The sequence below is a fragment of the Canis lupus genome, chromosome 21 (genome assembly GCF_011100685.1).
Source record: "Canis lupus familiaris isolate Mischka breed German Shepherd chromosome 21, alternate assembly UU_Cfam_GSD_1.0, whole genome shotgun sequence".
NCBI classification, from domain to species: Eukaryota; Metazoa; Chordata; class Mammalia; order Carnivora; family Canidae; genus Canis; species Canis lupus.
In genome coordinates this window covers 10796205-10819537 of record NC_049242.1, presented here as the reverse complement: position 1 = coordinate 10819537, position 23333 = coordinate 10796205, and the positions used below count along the sequence as shown (strand labels likewise).

At 35.7% G+C, this 23333-nt stretch overlaps 1 protein-coding gene across 4 annotated transcripts in view; it reads right to left on the bottom strand.

The window, feature by feature from the left end:
* Positions 1–23333, bottom strand: part of NOX4 (NADPH oxidase 4) — a 161439-nt gene that overhangs the window by 41900 nt on the left and 96206 nt on the right. For all 4 annotated transcript variants that reach the window (XM_038568349.1, XM_038568350.1, XM_038568351.1 and 1 more), the window contains one exon: positions 7813–7894. In XM_038568349.1, coding sequence (XP_038424277.1) covers positions 7813–7894 — 82 coding nt within the window. The remainder of the gene's footprint in view (positions 1–7812; positions 7895–23333) is intronic.

Below are 23333 nucleotides of genomic sequence, written 5' to 3'. Positions count from 1 at the left end.
TTCTTAAAATTCTGAGTTATTCAGTGGAGACCTTACAAATGGAAGTCACTAATTAATTTAGGGTCTGCAAAGAAAAAAACCCTTTGATATGGAATTCCATATTGTTAAAATTTATGACTTGATACACCTATGCATAAAGGAGGCAGTTCTAGTCCAAGGAAGTTAAGGAGGGATTTTTAAGATTCATAACAAAGGAAGAACTTCTGGTCACTTTCTCTCACCTGACAATCTCTGAGTCAAACCAAACCAATAAACAAATAACAATTCCAAAATAGAACAACTGCTGTTTGAGAAGATGTGTGATATTAGAGAAAGTAGGCAGAACAAAAAGAGCAGTTAGCTCTCAAAGGCTAGAGAATCATGCATGCCTACCTTACTCCCTAGAAAGTGCTCACTTTCTCAGCTTGTTTTGAGATTTCAGCTGCCTGGTCTTCCAGCTACAGGTTCCTCTTGGCTCTATCCATGAACCAGGTTTTACTTGAGTTCAGGATAAGCTATTCTCTCACTCAGCACCGAAGCATCCTTATTGTTTTCCTACTAGCTTTGCACTAACATTTTCTTGACATATTATGTGGCTGAGCCAGTCTTTATGACTTCAGGACTACCTCAGTTTTTGTAGGTTTGTTTGTGGGTTTGGGTGGTCCACTCGGCTTTTGCAGTCCTGATGGCAGGGTTTCTACATGTGAATGGCAGCCCAGAGGTTGGGACTTACAACCTACTGAGAGACCAGCTTAATTCTTGTTTGTGTACCTTTGCAAATATCCAAAGAACTGGGCATCCTCATTACTGCATTCCATACTCTAGTCAGAACATCAGCTTATTAGATCTCTTGCAAGACAGGTACTGGAATATCACCTACTATACAAAACAAAATCTAAGCTTAGGGATAAGAAGATGAGAAATAATAATGCTTTAATAAAAAGCAATACTAAAATATTAGGTATATTGGAAGAACATGATGTGTAGCCATGACTGTACAGAGACTGTACAGAGCCACCTTTGTCAGGCAGAACAACGTGTCCTTTCTGGTAGGCTCTAGACTGGACTAAAGACACCAAGGCAGACCATGTGCTAGAAACTTGCCCCTGCCCAGAGGGTAAGGCCTAGCTTTGAGAAAAGGCAAAAGAGAGCTGAGAATGAGGATGGTGGTAAAAATTCACATTTCCAAGAGACAGACACTTTACATCATTTTACTGAATGATCACAAAGTCTTACAAGGTAAAATTATGCCAGGCACCGTGCATTCATCAAAGCAATATTAGAAGGAAGCTTCTTGTAAAATAATAAGAAATAGTTATATTGCTCTCTGCCCCTGGTTCCTGACACACAGCTCCTAAGACTTTTGTAATTTTCTGAGTGGTAGATGCATCTGACACAGAATTCAGATCCAAAGTCTTTGAAATTTCCTGGGTGATGGGAACTTTTTTGTTCTAATGAGGTAACTCCTGGAAGGATCATGGATAGGGGCTGCTCACCAGAAACACCAAGCCAGGGGTGCCTGAGTGGCTCAATCGGTTAAGCATCTGACTCTTCACTTTGGCTCAGGTCATGATCTCAGGGTAGTGGGATGGAGTCCTTCATTGTGCTCTATGGGAAGTCTGCTTGAGATTTTCTAGCGCCACCCCCCCCACCGTGCACTCGTTCGCTTTCTTGCTCTTTCTCTCCAAAATAAATAAATCTGAAAGAAAGAAAGAAAGAAAGAAAGAAAGAAAGAAAGAAAGAAAGAAAGAAAGAAAAAAGAGAAAAAAAAAGAAGAAAAAGAGAAAGAACGAAAAGAAAAAGAAAAAAGAAGAAAAGCCCGATGCCCGAGAAAGACAAACCGCCCCCATCAGAAAAAGCCGAGCCCCCCCCCTCACACGCCCGCCATAGAAAGAAAGAAAGAAAGAAAGAAAGAAAGAAAGAAAGAAAGAAAGAAAGAAAGAAACAGACATCCAGACAGACTAGGCTATTACTAAAAGCTTGGGACGTTTAACTCTATCCTCTATTTTCTGGAGAGGGAAGAGGAGCTGGAAAGGAAATTAATAATCAATCATGCCTTTGTGATGAAACTTCCATAAAAACCCCAAAGTTCAGAGAACTTCCAGGTTAGTGAACACATCTATAGGCCAGATGGGTGATGCATCACAACTCCATGGTGACAGAAGCTCCTGCACTCAAGACCCTTCTAGATCTTGTCCTATGTATCTCTTCATCTGGCTGTTCATGTTGATCTATATCTTTTATCATATTCCTTACTACATAGTAAATCCATAAAATATCTCTGAGTTTCATAAGCTGTTCGAGCAAATGACTGAATCCAAGGAGGAAGTTGCGGGAATTTTTTATTTGTAGCCAATTTGGACAGGAATTGTGGGTCAATTGAGGACCTGCGATTGGCATTTGAAACAGGGGTGGACAGTCTTTTGGGACCGAGCCCTTCACCTGTGGGGTCTGCACTAACTCTGGTTAGTGTTAGAACTGAACTGAATTGTAAGACATCCAGCTGGTATTGAAGAAGTTGTTGGTGTGCGAAAAACCACACCCCACATCTGGTGTCAGAAGAATTGCATGTGAGAGTAAAAGCAAAAGGGAGGTTTTCCTGTAGCACTATTATTACCTATATTGAAGCAGACCACCCCCCCCCAAAAAAAGATGATGCTCAGAGAGACCTGCTACTTGTCCCTAGTCATGGGACCTGTAATGTGGGATGTGACCCAAATGAAAAAACTTGAAATCCTTCTTTGAACTCCTTCTTCTCCCGACCCTCCCTTTTCATCCTCCTGCCCTCTGCCCAGTAGTCATGACTTTCTTGTCACATGCCTCCTAAAACCCTCAAATCTCTACCTGCTTTTCCTTATTATTATTACCATGGAATCGATCTTTTCTCATCACCTTCTTGAATATTAAATTGCCAACTAGCTAGTGTCCTGGCCCCATGCAGTGCCTCATGTTGCTCTCTGGCTCCATGATAAAACTATGAAAATGAGAATCTAATGATTTTGCTTCTATGCTTAAAGTTCTTTCAGGATGCTCCACTGTCTTCACAACAAAAGCCAAGCTCCTTTGAATGGCAAATCCAGGTCCTTCATGGAGTGGCCCCTGCCCTCATTTCTCCTTATGCCCCAGCTCTTTAGTGTGTGTATGTGTAGAAGCATATGCATGTACACAATGCATGTACCTGTACATGTGTGCATACACACACACATGCATACAAAGATTTTTCAGCCAGAATACTTGCAGGTGATGTCTCAATGAACAACCCGCTTCCATGGCTCAATATGCTGCTATGCTCTTTGTTCTAGCTAAAAAGCCTCTTCACCTGTTCCAGTAGCACTTGTCAAAATTAAACCCCAAGGGAAAATTAAACTTTACATGAATTACCTACACAGGAAGACACTTTCTCTTCTCTTTTCCCTCTGAATTCAGGGCATTTATCTATAAGTCTTACCACAGTGCTATGATTAATTTCTTCATTAAAGTCTGCTTCTGCTTTTTCCCCTCTGGACTCTAGGTTCCTCAAAGTCATAGCTATGCGCTAATTATTTTCATATTCTCAGTAATTGTGACTGATTCTAGTGCACAGTAAGTGTTCAATAAGTATTTGAAGAATAGATCAATGGAGAAATGGACAGATGGATGAATGAGAGGCAGGATAACAGTTAGGTATAATTTGGGGGCAAAGCAGGCCTTATATTTGGGACCCAGCTCTTCCATATGACTTTGGATAAGTCACTTAACCCTTTTAAATCCTGTAATATGCAAAATCTGTACAACTGGGGAAATTGTACTACCTAACTCATAGGGAAATGACAAATACTAAATGAAATAATACATATATATATAACACAATTGTGGAATGTAGAAAGTGTTAAGTGCTAAGTGTTTTTATTATGAATAGGAATAACTTAGTTCCAGTGACAAATATATTACACACATACGGACTGAACAAAAATTATTAGAGAGAGAAAGAGAGAGAGGCCTCTGGAAGAAGAGGAATCCAAATTTTTCTTTAGAAAGAGAAAGGAAGACTAGTTGGAGAATAGATGAAATCTGGAAAAGTCTTCTGAGGCTTTGCAGTTTCGGTATATCACCTGATATCAATGTTTGAAGCCATTTTTAAGCAGACCATTGGAACTGAGAATGGGTTGAGGCATTGCTTCTATTGTCGAAATAACTAAGATTATCCTTTGGTGGTAAACCATGTCAAAGAGGAATAATTATGAATTTTATCATAAATAATATTCTTTTCCCTAAAGAATTCTAAGATTAAGCATTCCAGGGAACTTGATCTTCATGAAAACCAAATAAAGATATGCAACATTTTATTCCTACATTTTCACAATATTTTTAGACATATTATGATTAAACTTCCAGAGCCACCAGATCATGTTTTGCTGGGCTAATTGCTAAAATGGTGGCAAGTCATTTGCGAACAAAATTTTGCCAAATGTCTTCAACCACTTTTCATCTCCAAGCTGTATTCACAAGGATAAGAATATTTATAGCTACTCTCTAGTTTAAATACATTATAAACCTAAATGCTTCAAAGTTATTAACAGCAACATCAGCTAATAAATGAGCAAAAAACTTAAGTTTCATTATCTCTACTTATTTCCTCTAACCTATGAATCAAAAACATTTATTTTGCATTAAGTATACATTCATTTTCTTCTTTTCAATCACCTCTTTCTGACAATGATCACACCTATTCATGCTCCAAAAATTTTCATGATGCAATCTTCAAATACATCTTGATGAGAATGGATGTGCCTGGCTTTGGCAATAGGTCAAATGCAAGATCACAAATGTGAGAATATGATTAATGAACATTATTATATTTTAGAACAATGTTTCCCAGCAGGGAACTTTTTTTTTTTAATGGCGCTCTATTAAAACACACACATTTCAAGAACTGGTCAGTTCTCTTCTTCATGAATATTTTTCCCCTAAATAACATACACTCTTTTCCCTGTTTCATTATCCAGTAAATGTCTCTTGATAACCAGATGCCTGAGATTATAGGGACAATATGTTGACTAGAGATCCTCCCCCTCAATCCAATAACCACCATTCATTTACCAGCTTATATTAACCAGAGTAGAGTGAGTCTCACTTTAAGAAGGTCAGCTATACTATGCTTATTTAAACATCACTGTATAATACAGGGTAAATAAGTTTCTTCTTAAACCATATTTTAATTCTTAAAACATTTCTCACTAACAATCTGTATTCAGCGAGTCAGTAAAACAAGCAGAAAAATGAGGAAAAATCTCAATATAAATAGGTTATTACACTGTGAATGAGAGCAACAAATACTAATGATCTGATTAAATTTTCAGCTTTCCAGAAATTTTTGCATGTCATGAAATGACATATTCTTTGACCTAAAGTTATCCTCAGCAATGAATACAAGATAGTATATTTAAGAGTCTCTCATGAGAGACTAAATGAGAATATTTAAAACCATGAATAATCCAAAAATAGCTTAAATCAGGTCTAGACAGACACAAATACCTGCCCACTTATAATTATTGACTGACTCTTTATACAACTGTCTCTTCTATCATAGTATTCTCTACATGGGCATTACTTACATGCCCAGAGTTGTTGCTCCTATCCTCATGCTCTTCCCTAGACCAATTTAACACCCTTTAGGCAATGCAAATAGAATTGTATTATTCTTTCTCTGTTCTATCAGCACCTCCTAAATTCTACTCCCAAACTAGACATTATATGGGCAATGGGAGGATGCAAATGCTTAATATTCTATAACCTAAATAAACCAATCATATTTCATACAGAATTTTTATATAAATATATTCAGATCCAGAAACCTTTCATTAGCATGCTTCCATTTGGTAGTTTGGAAAGTTGCAATTCATAATGATGTTAAGTGGTCACCAAAGCAGTGCTTCACATCAGCATCTAGCAATAATTTAGAAATATTAAATAAATAGTTCTTCCCCAAATATTATTAAGGGCAGGTTGACAAAAGTATCCTGATAGGAGTTATCTTCTAAGAACAATGAACAAGCCATTTCCTAAAGGTGTTTGAAAACATGCAAGTCTAGTTAATGCTATTTGCAATTTTAAATGAATAATAACACTTGCAGCTAGAATGAAGTATTGTTATGTGTCAAGCGCAGTTCTAAATATTTTTGTGTTTATTAATTTATTTAATCTTCATAACACCCCTGAGTGGTAGCTCTTATTATCTGTCCTTTTCTTTATAGGTAGAAACTGAAGCAAAGAGGATTAGGTGACCCAAGTCACAAAGTACAGCTGGTAAGGCAGTCTGCTTCATAGGTCTGTACTTTTATCACAACATGGTGTATGTGGCATCAATGGATGACTTTTATTCTATTAGGCCACAGATGGCCCCCAAAAAACAAAACAAACAAAAAAATTACCCTAAGGATTAAACACTGACAAAGGACTGTCACACAGGTGTCGGTATCTCTGTTAAGTATCAGAATGAATCACATCCCTATCAGAAAAGTAGCCTATGAGCAAGAAGGATACATGTAAGAACACATAGCTAAGGAAACCTAGAGAAATAGTTGGAAAAATATTACCAATGGGTAATCTGAGAAGCTGTGATTCCCCTCTTCAAGCAAAGTTATCAGGGGGAAGAGTAAGCCTAAGAGGCAGAAGAGCAGGCATCACTGGCCTCTGCAAACAGCAGCTGGGGACAAAAAATACTGAGAGACGTGTGTCAATCTCTTCAGGCTCCTCCATGCTCCCTGCCATAAAAAGTAATATATGCATGGAATGCTGTCCAGGCTTTGTATGTCCCTCAGGAGGGTCCCCATGAAGGGACTAGAAGATTGTTTCTAGAAATTAAATCTGGATTAATATCAATACAATGAGCAGATAATTCAGATTCTGTACTTATTTTCTTTATCAGAGTTAAGTAAATATCATCAAGGCTAAGTATTAGGGAAAAAATTATTCTAGAAAGTGAAGTTCAGTGGATACTTGAACAAACTGACAAGCCAGTCAAAGAATGAGTCATTTAACACAATGATTGGTTTTGATGAAATATGTATAAACCAAGCTCTAGTTCTTTAAGTTGGTGACCTTCCTTTTCTATATCACATACCAATCGATTCCTTCTTCAGCTTGTTGTATACTAGATAGTAAATAGAGTCAGACATTCATGAAGTAAACTGCTTCAAGTAGTGAGTGATCCAAGCTTCTCAGTATCCATCAGCTTTTAGGGAAAAGAATGCCTAATAAAAATCTACTACTTCCTTATTTTCTGGGAAGATGAAGGTATATTTATTCTTCAATCCATAAATATACTTGTGGCATCTAAGAGAAGAAAAGGTCTACCCGTATAAGAAATGGTCAAGAGATTTCACTTCCCATAATTATAAAGATAGTAAAGAGGAATATATAGAAATTACTAAAATCATATCTAACATATGGTTATTTGAAAACCATTTATTACAATATGAATGAATCCTTGCATTCAAAGTCTAAAAAACAGGAAACCAGGTGAGGGATCAACCACAACATACCTGTATCTGTTGATACAGAATCAAGCAAAAAGAAGCACAATCAGACACCAATGCAATTAAGTTACAGTCTGCACTCTGCAAATATTCCTAGTCATGGCTGGACTGTCCTGCAGGCAAGTCTTTTTGCTCTGACCCAGCTGTGAGGAGCTGGAGACATTATGGTGCAGGAGATGCCCTACTTAATTAAGTCAGGGTATTCTAGCTTTTTCACAAAACTTTACAAAGAAAATATTTTGGTATTGCCTTCCCAAATCTCTCCCATTACTACACCCATCCCCTTCTCAATACCCAGAGAATTCCTAGTTCTTACTTGGGATACTTTCTTGATTGAATAACAGGCAGAATCTCAGAGTCTTGATTAGATGGAGGAAGTAGTAAATCCCGAAACCTTTCTGTCAAAAGAAAAATAAACATCAGGTTATGAAAAAATAAAGGTAATGAAAATAATTTCAAAATGAAATTATTACCTATTGTTTTAATTTTTCAACTATTTTGATTGTACATCTGTTATTAGAAATGTGCCCATCATTTTGTATAGTACTAAAATATGTCTATTTCATTTTAATGACTATATCTTTTTAAGATTAAGATATTGCAACAACTGCCAATGCAAAAATAAAAAGTATTATTAGGGATGCCTGGGTGGCTCAGCTATGGAGCGTCTGCCTTTGGCTCCGTGCATGATCCCTGGGTCCTGATGCGTGATCCCACATTAGGCTCCCCGCAGGAAGCCTGCTTCTCCCTCTGCCTATGTCTCTACCTCTCTCTCTCTCTCTCTCTCTCCCTCTGTGTCTCTCACGAATAAATAAATAAAATGTTTTTTAAAAGTATTCATTAGTATAGACTAGTAAAATCTTATAATTGAAAGATTAGAGGAAATACTTATGACCAATAAATATACCTAAAAGATGCACAATCTCATTAGTATCTTGAGAAGTGCAAATCCAAGCCACATACCGTTAGCATTCATATTACGTGGCATTTGATTGACAGAAATGAATCCCATAGGATCAAGTATTAAAGAGGATGTGGATCAATGTAAGCTCTCATATAGGCAATACAAGTTGGTACAATAGTTTTAGAAAACAATTTGCGATTATGTTCTAAGTTTAATCTCTGTATACCTATGAGCCAATATTTCCATTCCCAGGTATACACTCTGCAGAAACTTTCACATAATGTCTTAGGCAGCCAGTAAAAGAATATTCATAACAGCACTGTCCGTTACAACATAAAGAGAAATCACAATTGCCCATCAACAGGAGAATGGACAATTTGCAACACATACACACAAAGGAATATTAATTGAAGTGAAACTGAATTTAAAAAAAAGAAACTAAATTCAGTTACAAATAAAAATATAGTAAAATGGTGAGTGGAAAAAAATACTAGTAGATTACATACAGAAAAATGGCATTTGTTAGTTTAAAAACAACTAAGTAATGTATTGTTTAGAAATGTTACATACAAAACAAAGGTAACCAATGAAAAAAAGAATTACTATACACAATCCAGGATAATGGTTATCTTTTAAAAGAGGTAAGAAGATGAAATAGGAGAAAAGCAACAGGTAGGTCATAATTGTTATTTCATATCTATATAAAACATAGATATGTATATAAAATATATCTATAGCATCATAAAGGAGTAAATGAATGAATGTGGACCAGAGATCATTCAATGATGACATTAGCCCACAAACCAAAGCTTTGACTAATAAAAATTCCATGCTTATGAAATTCATAATGAAAGAAGGACGGAAAGGAAGAGGAAGAGAAGAAGGGAGAGAAGAAGGTAGGGAAGGAGAGAGGGGAGAGAGAAAGGAAATGTGGGGCTAAGGGAGAATAAGAATGTGGAGGAAGGAAGAATTCTCAGTTCTACTTTAGAAATAGTTGTATTGCATAACAGAGTGGTCTATCACTCTGATGCTGATCCCATATTTCCAGAACTAGGTACTACATTTTTATTGTTACATATGATTGTGTATCCACCTATTCTTGTCCTTCTAGTAGATGGGTATTGCAACACCAGGATATAGAACATTATCTGACACCTATTAAAATGCTAGATAAATATTAGTTGAAATGATATTTCCATTTTTACTGCATAAAGAAAATTGTAAAGGTTAATCATAACACCTTCCAGAAAAGCCCAACTGGTCATCTATCAACCATGAAAAGCAAGGGTACTGAAGCTCCAGCCTTGAGAGGGTCACATGGTCAGGCTGAGAGACAGGGAGCAAAGCCAAAACTCCAAGCTGCAGTAAATCGATTCATCAAGAACTGAAGATGGATAATTTTCACAAAATACTTGTCGGCAGTTGATGACAATTGCCACTTCCCAGTTACTGAACAGCCAGATGTTAAACATTTGTGAACACAGTTGTTACAAAGTATGCTGAGAAGCAGGATGGGGATTTATCCTTATATTTATTAAAATGTACTGAATCAGATATTTAGCTGACTCTGCTGCTTGTTACCACCACTCGGACGTTCTTATAGTACACGCAGGAAGTAGCTAAGAAAATCCTAAGAGAGCTGGTTGTACTCTAAGCCCATAGATCTAAGAAAGCATAATTTATTTTTCTCCTTCAAGTACACTTACTCATTGAATTCCTATTTTTAAAAATTAAATTATACTGACTGATATACTATGCTATTTTTAATGAGCAGAATGAATGCTTATTTCAATGAAATGACTTGTAAATTCTTCCAATATGACCCTTGTCTTTCAGTCCATTTCTCAATTTAGGTAGCATTTCATTAATGGAGTGATTTGTAGTGTTTCTCCTTTTCCTTTTCCCCCCTCCACTTATGACTTTCCAACAAATCTTGAAAAATAGAGCCCAAACCCAACAGCAAACATGAACTTTATATATCAAGTAAAGAAAGAACTGTTCAATCAAACAACTATATTGAATATAATATATTGCTGGGTGCTAAAAATACAAGTTAAAGTTTTATTGGAGTAATTCTCAAACTGATTTAAAATGCAAAGAAAAATCAGAATTCTTAATGCAAACAACCATAAATGGAGGTTCTTCCCTGTTTATATAATCATAAAAAATGTGATTGTAAATCTGAAAGATAATCTCTGGAGATAATATTATATTGATAGGCTTTAACACACACACACACACACACACACACACACACACAGAGCAAACGTAGCATATAAGATATTATTTGCAAAGCTACCCAACTATGAAATCTATAATGAATATTCTTACACTTGATGCATCTTTTAATCTGAATATCATAAATGCAAGCAACACTAAACAAACATTAAAATCCTTCAGTAGCTATCATGAGTGTCAAGAAAAAAAAAAGCACAAACAGAAAATGTCCTTTTAAAATGTTTATTTTTATCATTAATTTCATAAGTTTCTAAATATGCACAATTAACTCTATCCCATAAAGGTAGGATGATTGTTTACTTTATGAGAATAAAAATAAATGATAAAAATTATCCTTAGAAAAACCCAAGTAAATGAAAAGTTGTTTATAATTCTTACATTGGTCCTTTTAAGTCTCCCAGATTTCTGCCTATCAACGAATTAATAAACATCCTATTGTTTATCTGATGTTGGGAAAAAGACCAAAATAAACTGGTGTTTCTTAAGTAGTAGGATTTTTAAAATAATATTTCTGTTGCAGCAAATGTCACACCAGATGATCTGCTTTCTCAGGAGACCCAAAGTCTATTTCTTAAGAAAATGACAGTTATCTGAACGCTAGATCACAATCCTTTCCCTGGGCTCTTAGAATAATTTCATTAAAGCCACTGAAAAGAACTGGAGGATTTTCTGAAAAGTGATATTTTGATGAGTTGACTAATGATGAGATAATGTCTGAACATGATTGTCTACCAGTCGGGGATAGATCTTAATTAAAATAAGCTTTTGTAGACTTTCACCCACTCTTCCCTTCTCTCATTCAATCAACCAAAAGACTGTGAGGCTATCAGACTGGATGGCATATTACACATGATTACACTAATTTGGGCTCTCTGGACAATCAATTTTGAGACAATACATTTAATTATTTAAAATCAAAGATGGGAAAAGTAAAATAACCTTTCCAATTTGAATTCAAACTTTTTGGTACATTTATTGTGACTCAATTCTTTACCTTCCTCTTTGTGAAAAATGTCCATTTTGTAATCCTCCCCCAAATGCAAAATGGAGGGGCCTCTGGGTGGCTCAGTTGCTTAAGTGGCTGCCTTTGGCCCAGGTCATGATCCCAGGACGGTGGGATCAAACCCTGCATGGAGCTCCCCACTCAATGAAGAGTCTACTTCTGCCTCTCCCTCTGTTGCTCCCTCTACTTGTACGCTCTTACTCTCTCTTAAATAAATAAAATCTTTTAAAAATAGATTTAAAAACAAAAAGACAAATGCAGAATATAACAAATGCAATAATTTGCATAACTAAAGGCCAGTATGCAAATACATTTCTGAGATGAAAAGAAAATAAAATCTTCTCCCTACCAGTATAAAAAAAGGAAGAAAGAAATTAATTAAAGGCAGTCAAGAAAACAAAAAGATGATGCCATCCTTCTATAATCCAAAAGTCCTTTGCATCTAAAGATGTGATCATAGCCACCTAATGGGTGTCTTCAGTAAGAACCCAAGAAACAACTGCTGTTTGCTGGAAGAACTCTGTCAAGGTTTTGCCAATTCCAAGTTACTCTTTCTTTCTAGGTAATCCCCTGTCCTTACCTTTGCTTCTCCATAGTCCACTATGGAAATGAATATTTTAACCACTTTAAGTATTATATTATCATGGGCAAGGAAAGAAAACCAAATAAAACATCTCTAAAGAGTGATAACGTTGCTCTAAAAAACCTGGTAAGAAGTTACTGAGATTTTTATAATAGATACAAATTTTCTCCTCTTTCTTTTAATGCTCATATTACACTTGATGTCAGTTTTAATTTTTCTTCAAAAGCATTAAAACAAAGCCCTTAAGGGATATTAAGGAGACTCATTAAAGACTTAAACTTTGCTCTTAGTTTTCATACAAAATCTGTAAATGATTTCACTATAATATTTCTATTATTTTACAAGAAAAACTGAAGATTATCTCATAATACAGGCAACATTATAAGTAAGCATGCATGATATGGGGTATACCAAAGGATGAATCTTGCTTTACTATATAGTTTGCAGTACTTAGAAGCAACAAGTTTTAATAAGAAAGATACTGAATTGGTTGTCAGAAAGTCTAAGGTCCCCCATCTACTCCTGCCTCTGTTCTTAATTCCTTTTGTCAACTGACAAATGAGTGAGAGTGAGATGAGTTCAGTGATCTTTAAGCCACCTTTCACCTTTGAATTGTTTAAAGTGCATATGCTTAAGGACAAGAAAAGAATCTCACCAAAGCCACTGATATGGAAGGTGGCCATACATCTTGGTTTGCCTGGGACAATTCTAGTTCACGCTTGTTAGCATTCTGCTCAATTCAGTATTTATCTCAGAATCTTACTTTTTAAATTAAATGTTACTAATAAAACATGCCAAGGGTGCTGTAATTGATGTAGGGAGTCCCCAGTAAGGTACTTGTCACTTGTCATCCAGTTGTGGAGAGTACAATCAGCAGGTAGCCTCCAGCTGTTACATCAGGTTCTACCTCAGATGCAAGGGAAATAAATGACTTCCCCAGAACAGCTCTAAGCCAGTGGCTAGACAAGGCAGGGATATTTTAGCTTTACAGAGGCAATACTGATAGGCAATATTTGCTCCAGAGCTTCCCATCAGTTTTGCCAAGGCTTTGTTGAGTCTGCACAGTGGTTCAACTTCTTCCTCAACCCAATCCCACATCCCTTCTCCCTTCAGGGGTGTTAATACCTAATAAGCATTACAAATTCATAAATTGCTTCTCAGACTCAGTTTCTGGCGAACTCAACCTGCAACAGATGGGCTTGCTAGACCTCCACTTTGCGCTCAGAGCTTCTGCCATGTTCTGCTACTACAGGGTGAGATGCATGTACGTGTAGTTAAATCAGAATAAAGAAATTTCTTCTCCAGCCCCTTCCAGGAATAACATAACTAACACCTTCATTTTAAGGACAAATGCCCATTGTAAAAATGAAGTACTCCCAGAGACACACATCTTGGGCCAAGTAACACCATTCAATCTAGGCTGGTGGTGAAAGAAAGAAGTACCCTGCCGGCGACCTGGTATACTAGCCAGTGGCACTGGGCCCTGTGCTATCGTCCACGAGATGCACACAGCCATCAAGCCTTTGGGAGATATTGTCAGCAAGAAATTAGAAAATTATAATTTAGGTTGGTATGAAAATTATATAGGAACTAAACACTCCAACCTCAAGTGTACAGAGCAGCCACTCTGATTTTGTCCTTTTCATGAAGAACAATAAATCATTTCAACAGTAAGAAACTAGATAATATAAAGATTAATAAAAAGTAAATGCAAATTTGTTTTACTTTTTCAAAAAAAAGTTGAACATGTATCCTTGAACAAAATATTTGTCAATATTTGTCATATGGCCTGAAGGCTATAATGATTTCACTGAACACATGAAAATGCTCAAATCTATTGATGATGAATCAGCATCTAGTTCACAAGTTACTCATGATTTTAGGAAAACTACGCACAACAATGATAATTTAAGACATAAATAGGTAGAAGGTCCAGTAGGTGATCAAGGTTATGAAAAAAAAATGAGCTTGACAGTCACTGGGATCCATCTGGGTGGCCCTGTTTCTATGCACAATGCCAAGTTACAGATTGGCTAGTCATCCAAAGATAATAATAAGGCAATTTTAATTTTATATTACTGCTCAAAAACAAATTAGAGAGCATGTTCTAACTGTCCACAAACATCTTACACTCTCTCTTACACTCCTTCCATTGATGTATACCTCAATGTTCTCTACTGCAAGGCAGCTTTTATATCCCAAGGATCTCTAGCTGAAGTTAGGAAAGATAGGCAAGTATTTCATTTCTCTTTTTCTTTCCTGTTTTTCCTCTCTGTATTCAATTTCCTGTTCTTTCTCATTTTTAAATGAAAATCAGTCATTCCAAAGAAAATTCTTCTTTCTCACCTCTCTTTTAGCCATTTCCACCCACCGTGTCCTTGACTCTATCACAAAAATACAATAATAGTTCTAAAAGACAGTCTTCTCTTTTAGAAAGGGAATGGCAGGGAAGAAAATAAGCTGGTAAAGACCATATTCTGGTTAGTGAGGTTTTTCAAAGACACACCTTTAATAATTTTTATACAAACACAGAAAAACAAGGTCTAACTGTTGGACTTCAATAAGGAAACAAAGGCACAGATGATGAAATAAATTTCTGACTAACAATAAAACATGGGAAATATTCCCTTCTACCTAAAAGTACAAAGCATCAAGAGGTAAACTAGAAAAAGCTCATGAAAGCAGGAGAAAAAGGAGATTATATAGATAAAGGATTCTGACAGTGGCTCAGAATTTATTCCAATCATGCATTCTGGAATTGGGGTGGATTCAGGTACCCAGTGGACCTATGGTAATACACACATAAGCTGAAATTCCATTAACTTCCCATAAGCCCAGACTGTTACTGGCCTACTACAGTAATATTTTGGTACCTCAGTATATAATGTCACATTTGAGTCAGTTTAGTTCCCCAAAAGTTGACTATTTCCCTTTCACCCATGCACTCACCCTGCCAAATCAGAAGAGGATCATTGTACAATTTAATTTTGACATGTAGAAGGGCCTTTTTCTCAAAGAGACCTGACTATCCATTTATTAAAGACAGTTCAGAATCTGAATCAGTTCAGAATTAGCTGACACAAGTCTGGGAATTGGAAGAAGGGCTGCACTCTGTATTGAGATGATTCAGATTATGCCTCTGTTTTGCCCATCCTAGAGTTTTCTTCTCCTTAGTGTAAATCAAATAAGACTTTAGGTTGTCCATCTATTTGAAATCCCAAGGATGTCATGGTCAGTTAGTCAACACTGAAGATCTCTATAGGTCAGTCTAATGGGAAACCGTTCCAGCCATCCTGACTTTATCAGTTATGCATGGTCTCTCAGCCCTTGCCTCTCAGGGACCTCATCATATCCCCTGAATTCAAGAAGCCCACTCTAACAAGAGCCTCTCTCACTTGTCATTCTTGGCCTACAAATGGTCACCACAGCTTTTTAAAGGGTTCTGGAATGCCTATCACCAGTGAATTTCTCAAAGCCACATTGAAAAAATCCTTTATGGGAATTTAGTTAAGAAGCTGATAATCTATAATATATAATAAATCTGGGCAGTTTGGATGGCTCAGCAGTTTAGTGCCACCTTCAGTCCAGGGCCTGATCCTGGAGACCTGGGATCGAGTCCCACATCAGGCTCCCTGCATGGAGTCTGCTTCTCCCTCTGCCTGTATCTCTTGCCTCTCTCTCTCTCTCTGTCTTTCTCTTTCTGTATCTCTCATGAATAAATAAAATCTTTAAATATATATATAATAAATCTTCTCCAGCATTCAGATTGGAATGCTGTAGATAACTTCATCTACAATATATCTAAGAACTCATTAAGCATGTATATCAATAATGAATACACTTATGAATATGAGATGAAAGAAAAAAAGAAGTTAACTTTTATTTTATCTATAGCCTGTATTTTCTTTTTTTTTTATAGCCTGTATTTTCAATAGTGCCTATCTAAGTAATTTTTGAAAAGATAGATGTGTATACTATCACTCAATAACACACATGAACATGTCTTCAAGGATATATGTCATTCACATTTCCTATGTTATAGTTTTTATAACACTGTCCACTCCACCTCCTAAGGAAATCACAACACCAATGAAGAAATACAACACGCACATGGACAAATACACACACATACATACACATACACATACCGCTTAAAAGAGAAGGTACAAATTAATTTTCCACAAAACATTTAAGAAGTACTAGGTAAATATATAAACAAAATACGCACATCTAAAAATTACGTTTTTCAGCAAACATCTACTGACCAGGCATCAATTTAGGTCCTCAATAAACTGAAGGTCTAGTAATAAACACAGATGTTATAAAAAGATATGTACACTACAAATAAATAAGTGCTAAATGTATGCTCTGAGAGTCCAGAAAGAACAACTAACATCGCCTGGATCTGTTGGTAATAAAAAGAAAAAGAATCAGGAAAGTTTTATTTAAAAAATGAAACAAAGAAACCAAAGAAGTCCTTCTGATCCAAGGTGCTAGATGAAGTAAATAATTTTGCTACAATTTTTGTTGTCTGCTATATATCAAATATCTCTAATGACACAAAATTTAAGATTCGGAGTAAGACTAATATTTTGACAGAAGGAACTTATATCAATTAAATCATACATTATTAATTTGCTCACTAACTCAATAAACTTTTATTAAGTACCAATGACTTGTCACACATTATGAATAAAAAAAGATTCTTATTCTCAAGGGCAGCCCTGTTTACCACAAGGAAAGGCCAAGACAACAAAAGAATTGCAATTCCATTAGAGCTACTTGAAAAAGGATTTAGAATGTAATTACAAAATTACTCAAAAAGGGAAAGAAGAGCTGTTCTCCTAGGGATTTAAAGAAATTAATGGTTTGTAAAAATCTGATGTTTTACTTTCCTTAAAAAAATATGCACACTAATCTTCGGAAAACAAATTACTTTAAAAACTGGGAGTGAAAGGGCAGACTTAGAGTGGTACATTCAAATCAACTAGAAAGATATTGAATATAAATTTTCCTTTTCTGAAAAGTTTTAAATCAAGTGAATGTTCTTTATTACCATGGTAACTCAGTATTGAATAACAATAGTTGCTATTTAAAATATTGCTTTCAAAGCAACATCAAACACATTCAAATTAACACTATTTTAGGCAAATCAGGAAATCTAGTTGCAGAGCCAGAGTATTTTGCTACTAAAGGTATAGAAAAATCTTGATAAAATTCAAATAGAAATTCTGCAATTCTAGAAGAAAAAATAAATCAGCTACATGCTCTGGTTATTTAAACTACCTTCTCCATAAATATTAAGGCCAATGTCAAAGGAATATAAAAAACACTATTCCACACTTGTTTGCCTAAGGGAAAAAATGAAAACAAACAAACAAACAAAAAAAAACCAAACAAGCCCACACTTGCAAATCAGAAGATGAGGATGTAGAACACAATATATACACAACTAGAGCTAATAAATGGTTAAGATCCTTAATAAATGATTGGGGAAAAAACCATAAAAATCCTGTACTTGGCATTTATCCTTCCACAATATTCCCTTGAGATTTTTTTCAACTATACCAAAATTAATCTATTATCATTCCTACTTTATGTGGAATCAAATTATTCACATTCTAGACCTTATTTCTCTGAAACAATTACACAGCTTTATATAAGCAATGAGCTGAGAATCGAGAATACTCCCACAAGGCGGAATGTTGTAGGTGAGGAAGCCAAAAACTAGGTGGACTAATCAGCTCAAGGTCACATGGTGAGCAAGAGGCAAAGAGATTTTTAAAAACCAAGCAACCCCCACTCCCACCATCCACAGACTCACAGCCCAGTGTTCTTTCCACTGCCTCACTGTTCTTTCTCTCCCTCATTCTTGGGAGAAAAAAATGCTGTCCTGCCTTTTCTCTCTTCTTCCCTCTCTTACTTGCTTCTTGCCTAAGAATTACAAAATGAGGAAAAATAAATAAATAAATAAATAAAAAAGGCAGCAGGGTCACCTGCTGGACACCCTGTACCCTTACCATCATAAGGTTGGAAGGTAGGCAAGGCAGTATTCTACAATGGAAATTTGCTTAATGGATCCTTTTATATCCAGAGGAAGCACAGTGATAAAAGTCTGTTTCTTTAATACTCATTACTCTGGGTCCTACTTGTTAAACCTATTATTAAAAAAATCAAAAACAGCTTTTGAAAGAATTGCGAACAGACTTTTTGGCCTCTAAATACATCAATGAATCAATGTCTATCACTGGCTTTCTTATAAAACATAAATTCTCTTCCATTGACACAGAGGCTAAACTACAACAAAAACTGACAGGGGGAAAAATAAAAGAAAAGAGGTTAAAGAAAAGTGAAAGCAAATAAGAGAGGCATTTTTGGATAAACACATTATTGCTACTAAGCTTTCCACAATCCACCTTTTAAGGAAAATGTTATATTTTCATTTGTCACAGCAAATGCACTTTTTTTTTTTTTTTTTTTTTTAACAATGTTGGCATTCAACAAAAGAAACACCTCAAAGTGATCAAGGCTCAGCTTGATACTAATTCAGTTCCTGCTTTCTGCACAAATTCTGAATACCTGCTGGGTGCATATTCTATAAGGAACAGGCAATTTTATCCAAGATCCAAAGAAACTGGGCATTTTCTTTTATGTTTTTATGAAGTTCTAACTGAAAACCTGGGGTAGCGAAATTAATGGCATGCAATATACAGTCCTTTCAAGCTTATAAAAAACCAACCACATAGTGAGAGTCTTCGCTTTTCTTAAATAAAGGAACCCCTGGTCAAAGAACAAGCCTATAAAATGGATTAGGGAAGAGCAACAAGCAAATGTATGAATCCTTTGTCAGGTTGTTTCAGTGGACAGATTTGGGTATTCCTAGATCCCTCTGTTTTTGTTTTTGTTTGCATTATACATTCCCAATGTCAGTATTTTGGATCCTCACTAGCAATAAATATTATTAACCAAAAATATATTTGTTAAATGATAGGCAAAATGTAGTATTATAGCTATTCTAATTAACATTTATTTGAATACTATTACAATTTTCTCTGTTCATGTAATTTATCCATTTACTTTTTCAGCTTCTTATTGAATTAAAAGGGCTCTTTATATATTGACAGTATAGGTGAGTAATTGCTAGAACTATATTTTGGTTCAACTCTATATTCTTTTTTGATGAGATTTTTATATTTTTACATGGTTGTATCTACTTAGTTTTCTCTATGTATTCTTCTAGAAGAGATGGTTTTTTATAACCAGAGATTACTATTAATTTCTCTTTTCTTCTGATTCCTTTACAGATTAACTTCTTTATGTTAAAATATTTAACCTATTTGGAATTAGTTTTTAGACATCTAAAATAAAAATTTAATTTTTTTACACAGTTAAGTGACAATTGTTTTAACTAAATATAAACTAATACTTCATATTGATTTATGGAACTTTCTTTATCATATGATGTTTTTTTCATGCAGTAAAGGGTTTATTTCTAGGATATCTATTTTTGCTAATAGATTTCTTATCATTTTTATTCTAGTACCATACTGTTTAAACTATTTCAACATTATAGGAGGACACATAGTAAATTAGCACATGTTTTAGCATACAATGAGCCTGAGTTCAAATATCAAATTACTCACTTAATAGCTTCATGATCCTAAGTACATCTTTCAGCCTTATAAATTCTTTGTTTGTAAAGTTTATTTCACTTTATAACATGTCTTAATAGGGCCAGTCTTGTCACTCAAGATTTTCTAGATTTTTTGTTATTTACTTTTAATTATTTTCTTCTGTTTTTCAACAGAAATTATCAATTCCTTTGCTCAGCAAAGGGTGTAGGGACTGGCTGTCTCTGTTGCAGCACTGTCAAGGGCTGTTTGCCAGCCATCACCTGAATGCACCCACTGACGCATCCCTCTGTCCTGGTGCTACCACGGCATTGCCAGCCCTCTGGGGACCTGCAGAAGACACCTGCCAGGAACCAGTATGCCTCGTTGCATAGGATCCTCTTGCCACCTTCTTGGAGTTACTCCCTGCCCAATGTCATACAGAGAAAAGCAGGACTTCAAGCGGGGAATAAGGCTGGGCCTGATGAAACACTGTGGCCACTATGGAGCCACAGTTCCAAATGCAGACAGGTGCCCTAGCCAGGAAAAGACGTGGCAGGAGGGATGTATTTCCTCCAGAGTTTGAGACCCTGAAAAACAACAGGTGCATCTGCTGTGCTGTTCTTGAGTTTTAGTTGAGGATTAGTTGGTTTTCAGTCTGCATTTTGGAAGAGAGGAAATGTTACCAAAGTTCCCTTGGGCTTTAGGGCGAGACCTTGCTAAGTGAATGTGAGTGGGAAAACTTGTTTTAAAAAGGCAGATTCCAGGGTTCCACACCCTGAGGATTCTGATGTATTGGGGCCCAAACTGGGACATAGGAGCCTGTCTTCTCAGGCCCACTCCACACCTGACGCAATTCAGGCAGTCCTGGAGATTGCTTTGAAGGGCTGTGCCATTCCTTCTCTACCAGCCTCCCCCAACCCCCAAACTGCAGCTGTTGTATTGTTTTATATTTTCTTTTTTTTTTTTAAAGATTTATTTATTTTATTTATTTATTTATTTATTTATTTATTTATTTATTTATTTATTTATATATTTATGATAGACAGAGAGAGAGTGAGAGAGAGAGAGAGAGAGAGAGAGAGAGAGGCAGAGACACCGGAGGAGGGAGAAGCAGGCTCCATGCCAGGAGCTCGACGTGGGACTCGATCCCGGAACTCCAGGATTGTCCCCTGGGCCAAAGGAAGGCGCTAAACCGCTGAGCTACCCAGGGATCCCCTGTTTTATATTTTCTATATTTCCTTGGTTCTTGAAAAAGAATGACAGAAATAAAGTTATTTGCTTTAGGATTTAAAAAAAGATCAATTTCATTGATAATTATTTTGAATTTTGATTTTAATTAAAATTATATTAAGCCTATAATTTATCTTGGGGAGAATTAACAGTTTGAAATATTCAGACTTTATGTCTAGAAACATAGCATGTCCCTCTACACTGTTCCATACTTTAAAAAATCCTTCAATTTCTTGATATTGCTTGATTTTCAATTCTCATTGAAGTTAAATCAGCTGTTTCTCCTTCTGTGAATTCTTTTTAACATGGTAAAAATAATACATACCAAATGAATGTTTTTGACAGGCTCAGGGAGTTTTTTGTTAGATATTTGTCTGTAACGGCTAACTCCTTTAGCGAAATAAATAAGCAAACAAGTATAACATGTAATCAATACAATTGAAAACCTCTTTTGAAAGATAATTTGGAAAATGCTGCCTTTTGTTCCTACTCTGTAGAAAAGTAACAATAATATTTATTCATGTAAACTCCTAACTTGACCTAAAGAAAGTAAGAAAGAAAGGAAGGAAGGAAGCAAGAGAAAAAGAAAGAAAAAGAAAAAAATGAAGTCCCATTGATATTGGTTTGGGTCTTGGCCCTGGTTGTTTTTTCTGTTACGTTTGCTGCCAGCCTTGAAAGTCTGTACTGTTGAGTACGCTTCCTTAACTAGAGAGGACACAATATTCAAATTGCCACTGAACAGTCTGCCATTCCAGCATCAACAAAAGATTTTCAGTTATTGTGAAAGTAGGAACTCAGAGGACTGTGTCATAAATGAGAAGGAGTTGGAGTAAGAAAGGATGACAAGTCACTTGACTATTCCTTGAAGGACAGTCTAACTTCAAACACGTTTTATTTGTTCCAATTAGGAGCATAGTTTTCTTTCTTTTTCTTTCTTTTTTTTTTTTTTTTAAAGATTTTATTTATTTATTCATGAGAGACACACACACACAGAGGGGGGTGGGGCGGGACAGAGACACAGGCAGAGGGAGAAGCAGGCTCCATGCAGGGAGCCTAATGTGGGCCTTGATCCCAGGACTCCGGGATCAAGGAGCATAGTTTTCTACTAGGTATTGTCAATGAAAACATGGGGATATGCAAAAATTTTTTATATAGATCTTCTCTTCTTTCCTTTCCTCCTTAATTATGTTGATAGTGGCACCCTAAGGCATTTTCAATACAGTGCCAACAAAAGATAAAATCACCTCCTATTTTTTGCTCTTCATCACATTACAGTAGACAATTTTAACTCTACTTATTCAACTATCTATTGTATTACTCAGTTTGGTACATTTTTTTGGGTTCTCTGGCATTTCATGTCCATCATTTGTCACCTCCAAGTTGTCTAAAAATCTCATTTCATGCAAGAGTTTAGTTTTACCTTCTATTTACATCTGTTTGTTACATCCCACCCTCCTCCTTTGTTAAAGTTGAAAATCCTAAGAGTGGCAGCATTTTCACTGGAAACTATGCCCAAAACTCCCTGACTCGGTTGCCTTAGAATCCACAGAAGATAAGCAACTTCCTTTGGTATTAATGTACTTAAAGTCTTAGGTGTGTTCATTTGGGTGACATTTACGAACACTATCTGCATCATTATAATCCATCAAGTTATAATTTTGCTTTAAAATTACACTATATTTAAAGAACAGGAACTATATCCATTTAGCTTCCTTTATAAAGTATTCAGCAAGTGCATCAAACAAATGAATACTTAAAAATGTTCCTCATGATCATGATAATGGCACACAACCATTGACTTTTTGGCTTCTTAGAAATAACTTAGTTCCTTAACACTAGACTAACTTGGCAAAATGACATACACGTTCTTGGCTACCCAGTACATTACAGTCACGTTTTTGACATTCTTAAGAAATTTTAATGGCAAGAAAATTCCTCACTATTCTTATTTTCTTTATATGGTAAAATCAAGCAGAAAACAATAGATAATCAAGAGTCCAAATTTCTCTTAGGGACAAAACAATTCATAATAAAAACAACAATCCATGTAAACAAACCGCTTTGCTATAATAACTCTTTGTCCAGGTCCAGAAATTATAGAATTTTGTTTATTTTCAAGAATTAAAAGTCACCATTTTATTGGCTAGAAAAAAATTGTTCATTTTCCCTACCTTTGGTTTTATAAAATGACTAAACTAGAATAAAACTTAATGAGTAGTGAATTCCAATCTTCTACTGAGCAGTCTCTACATCTTCTGTGGCATTA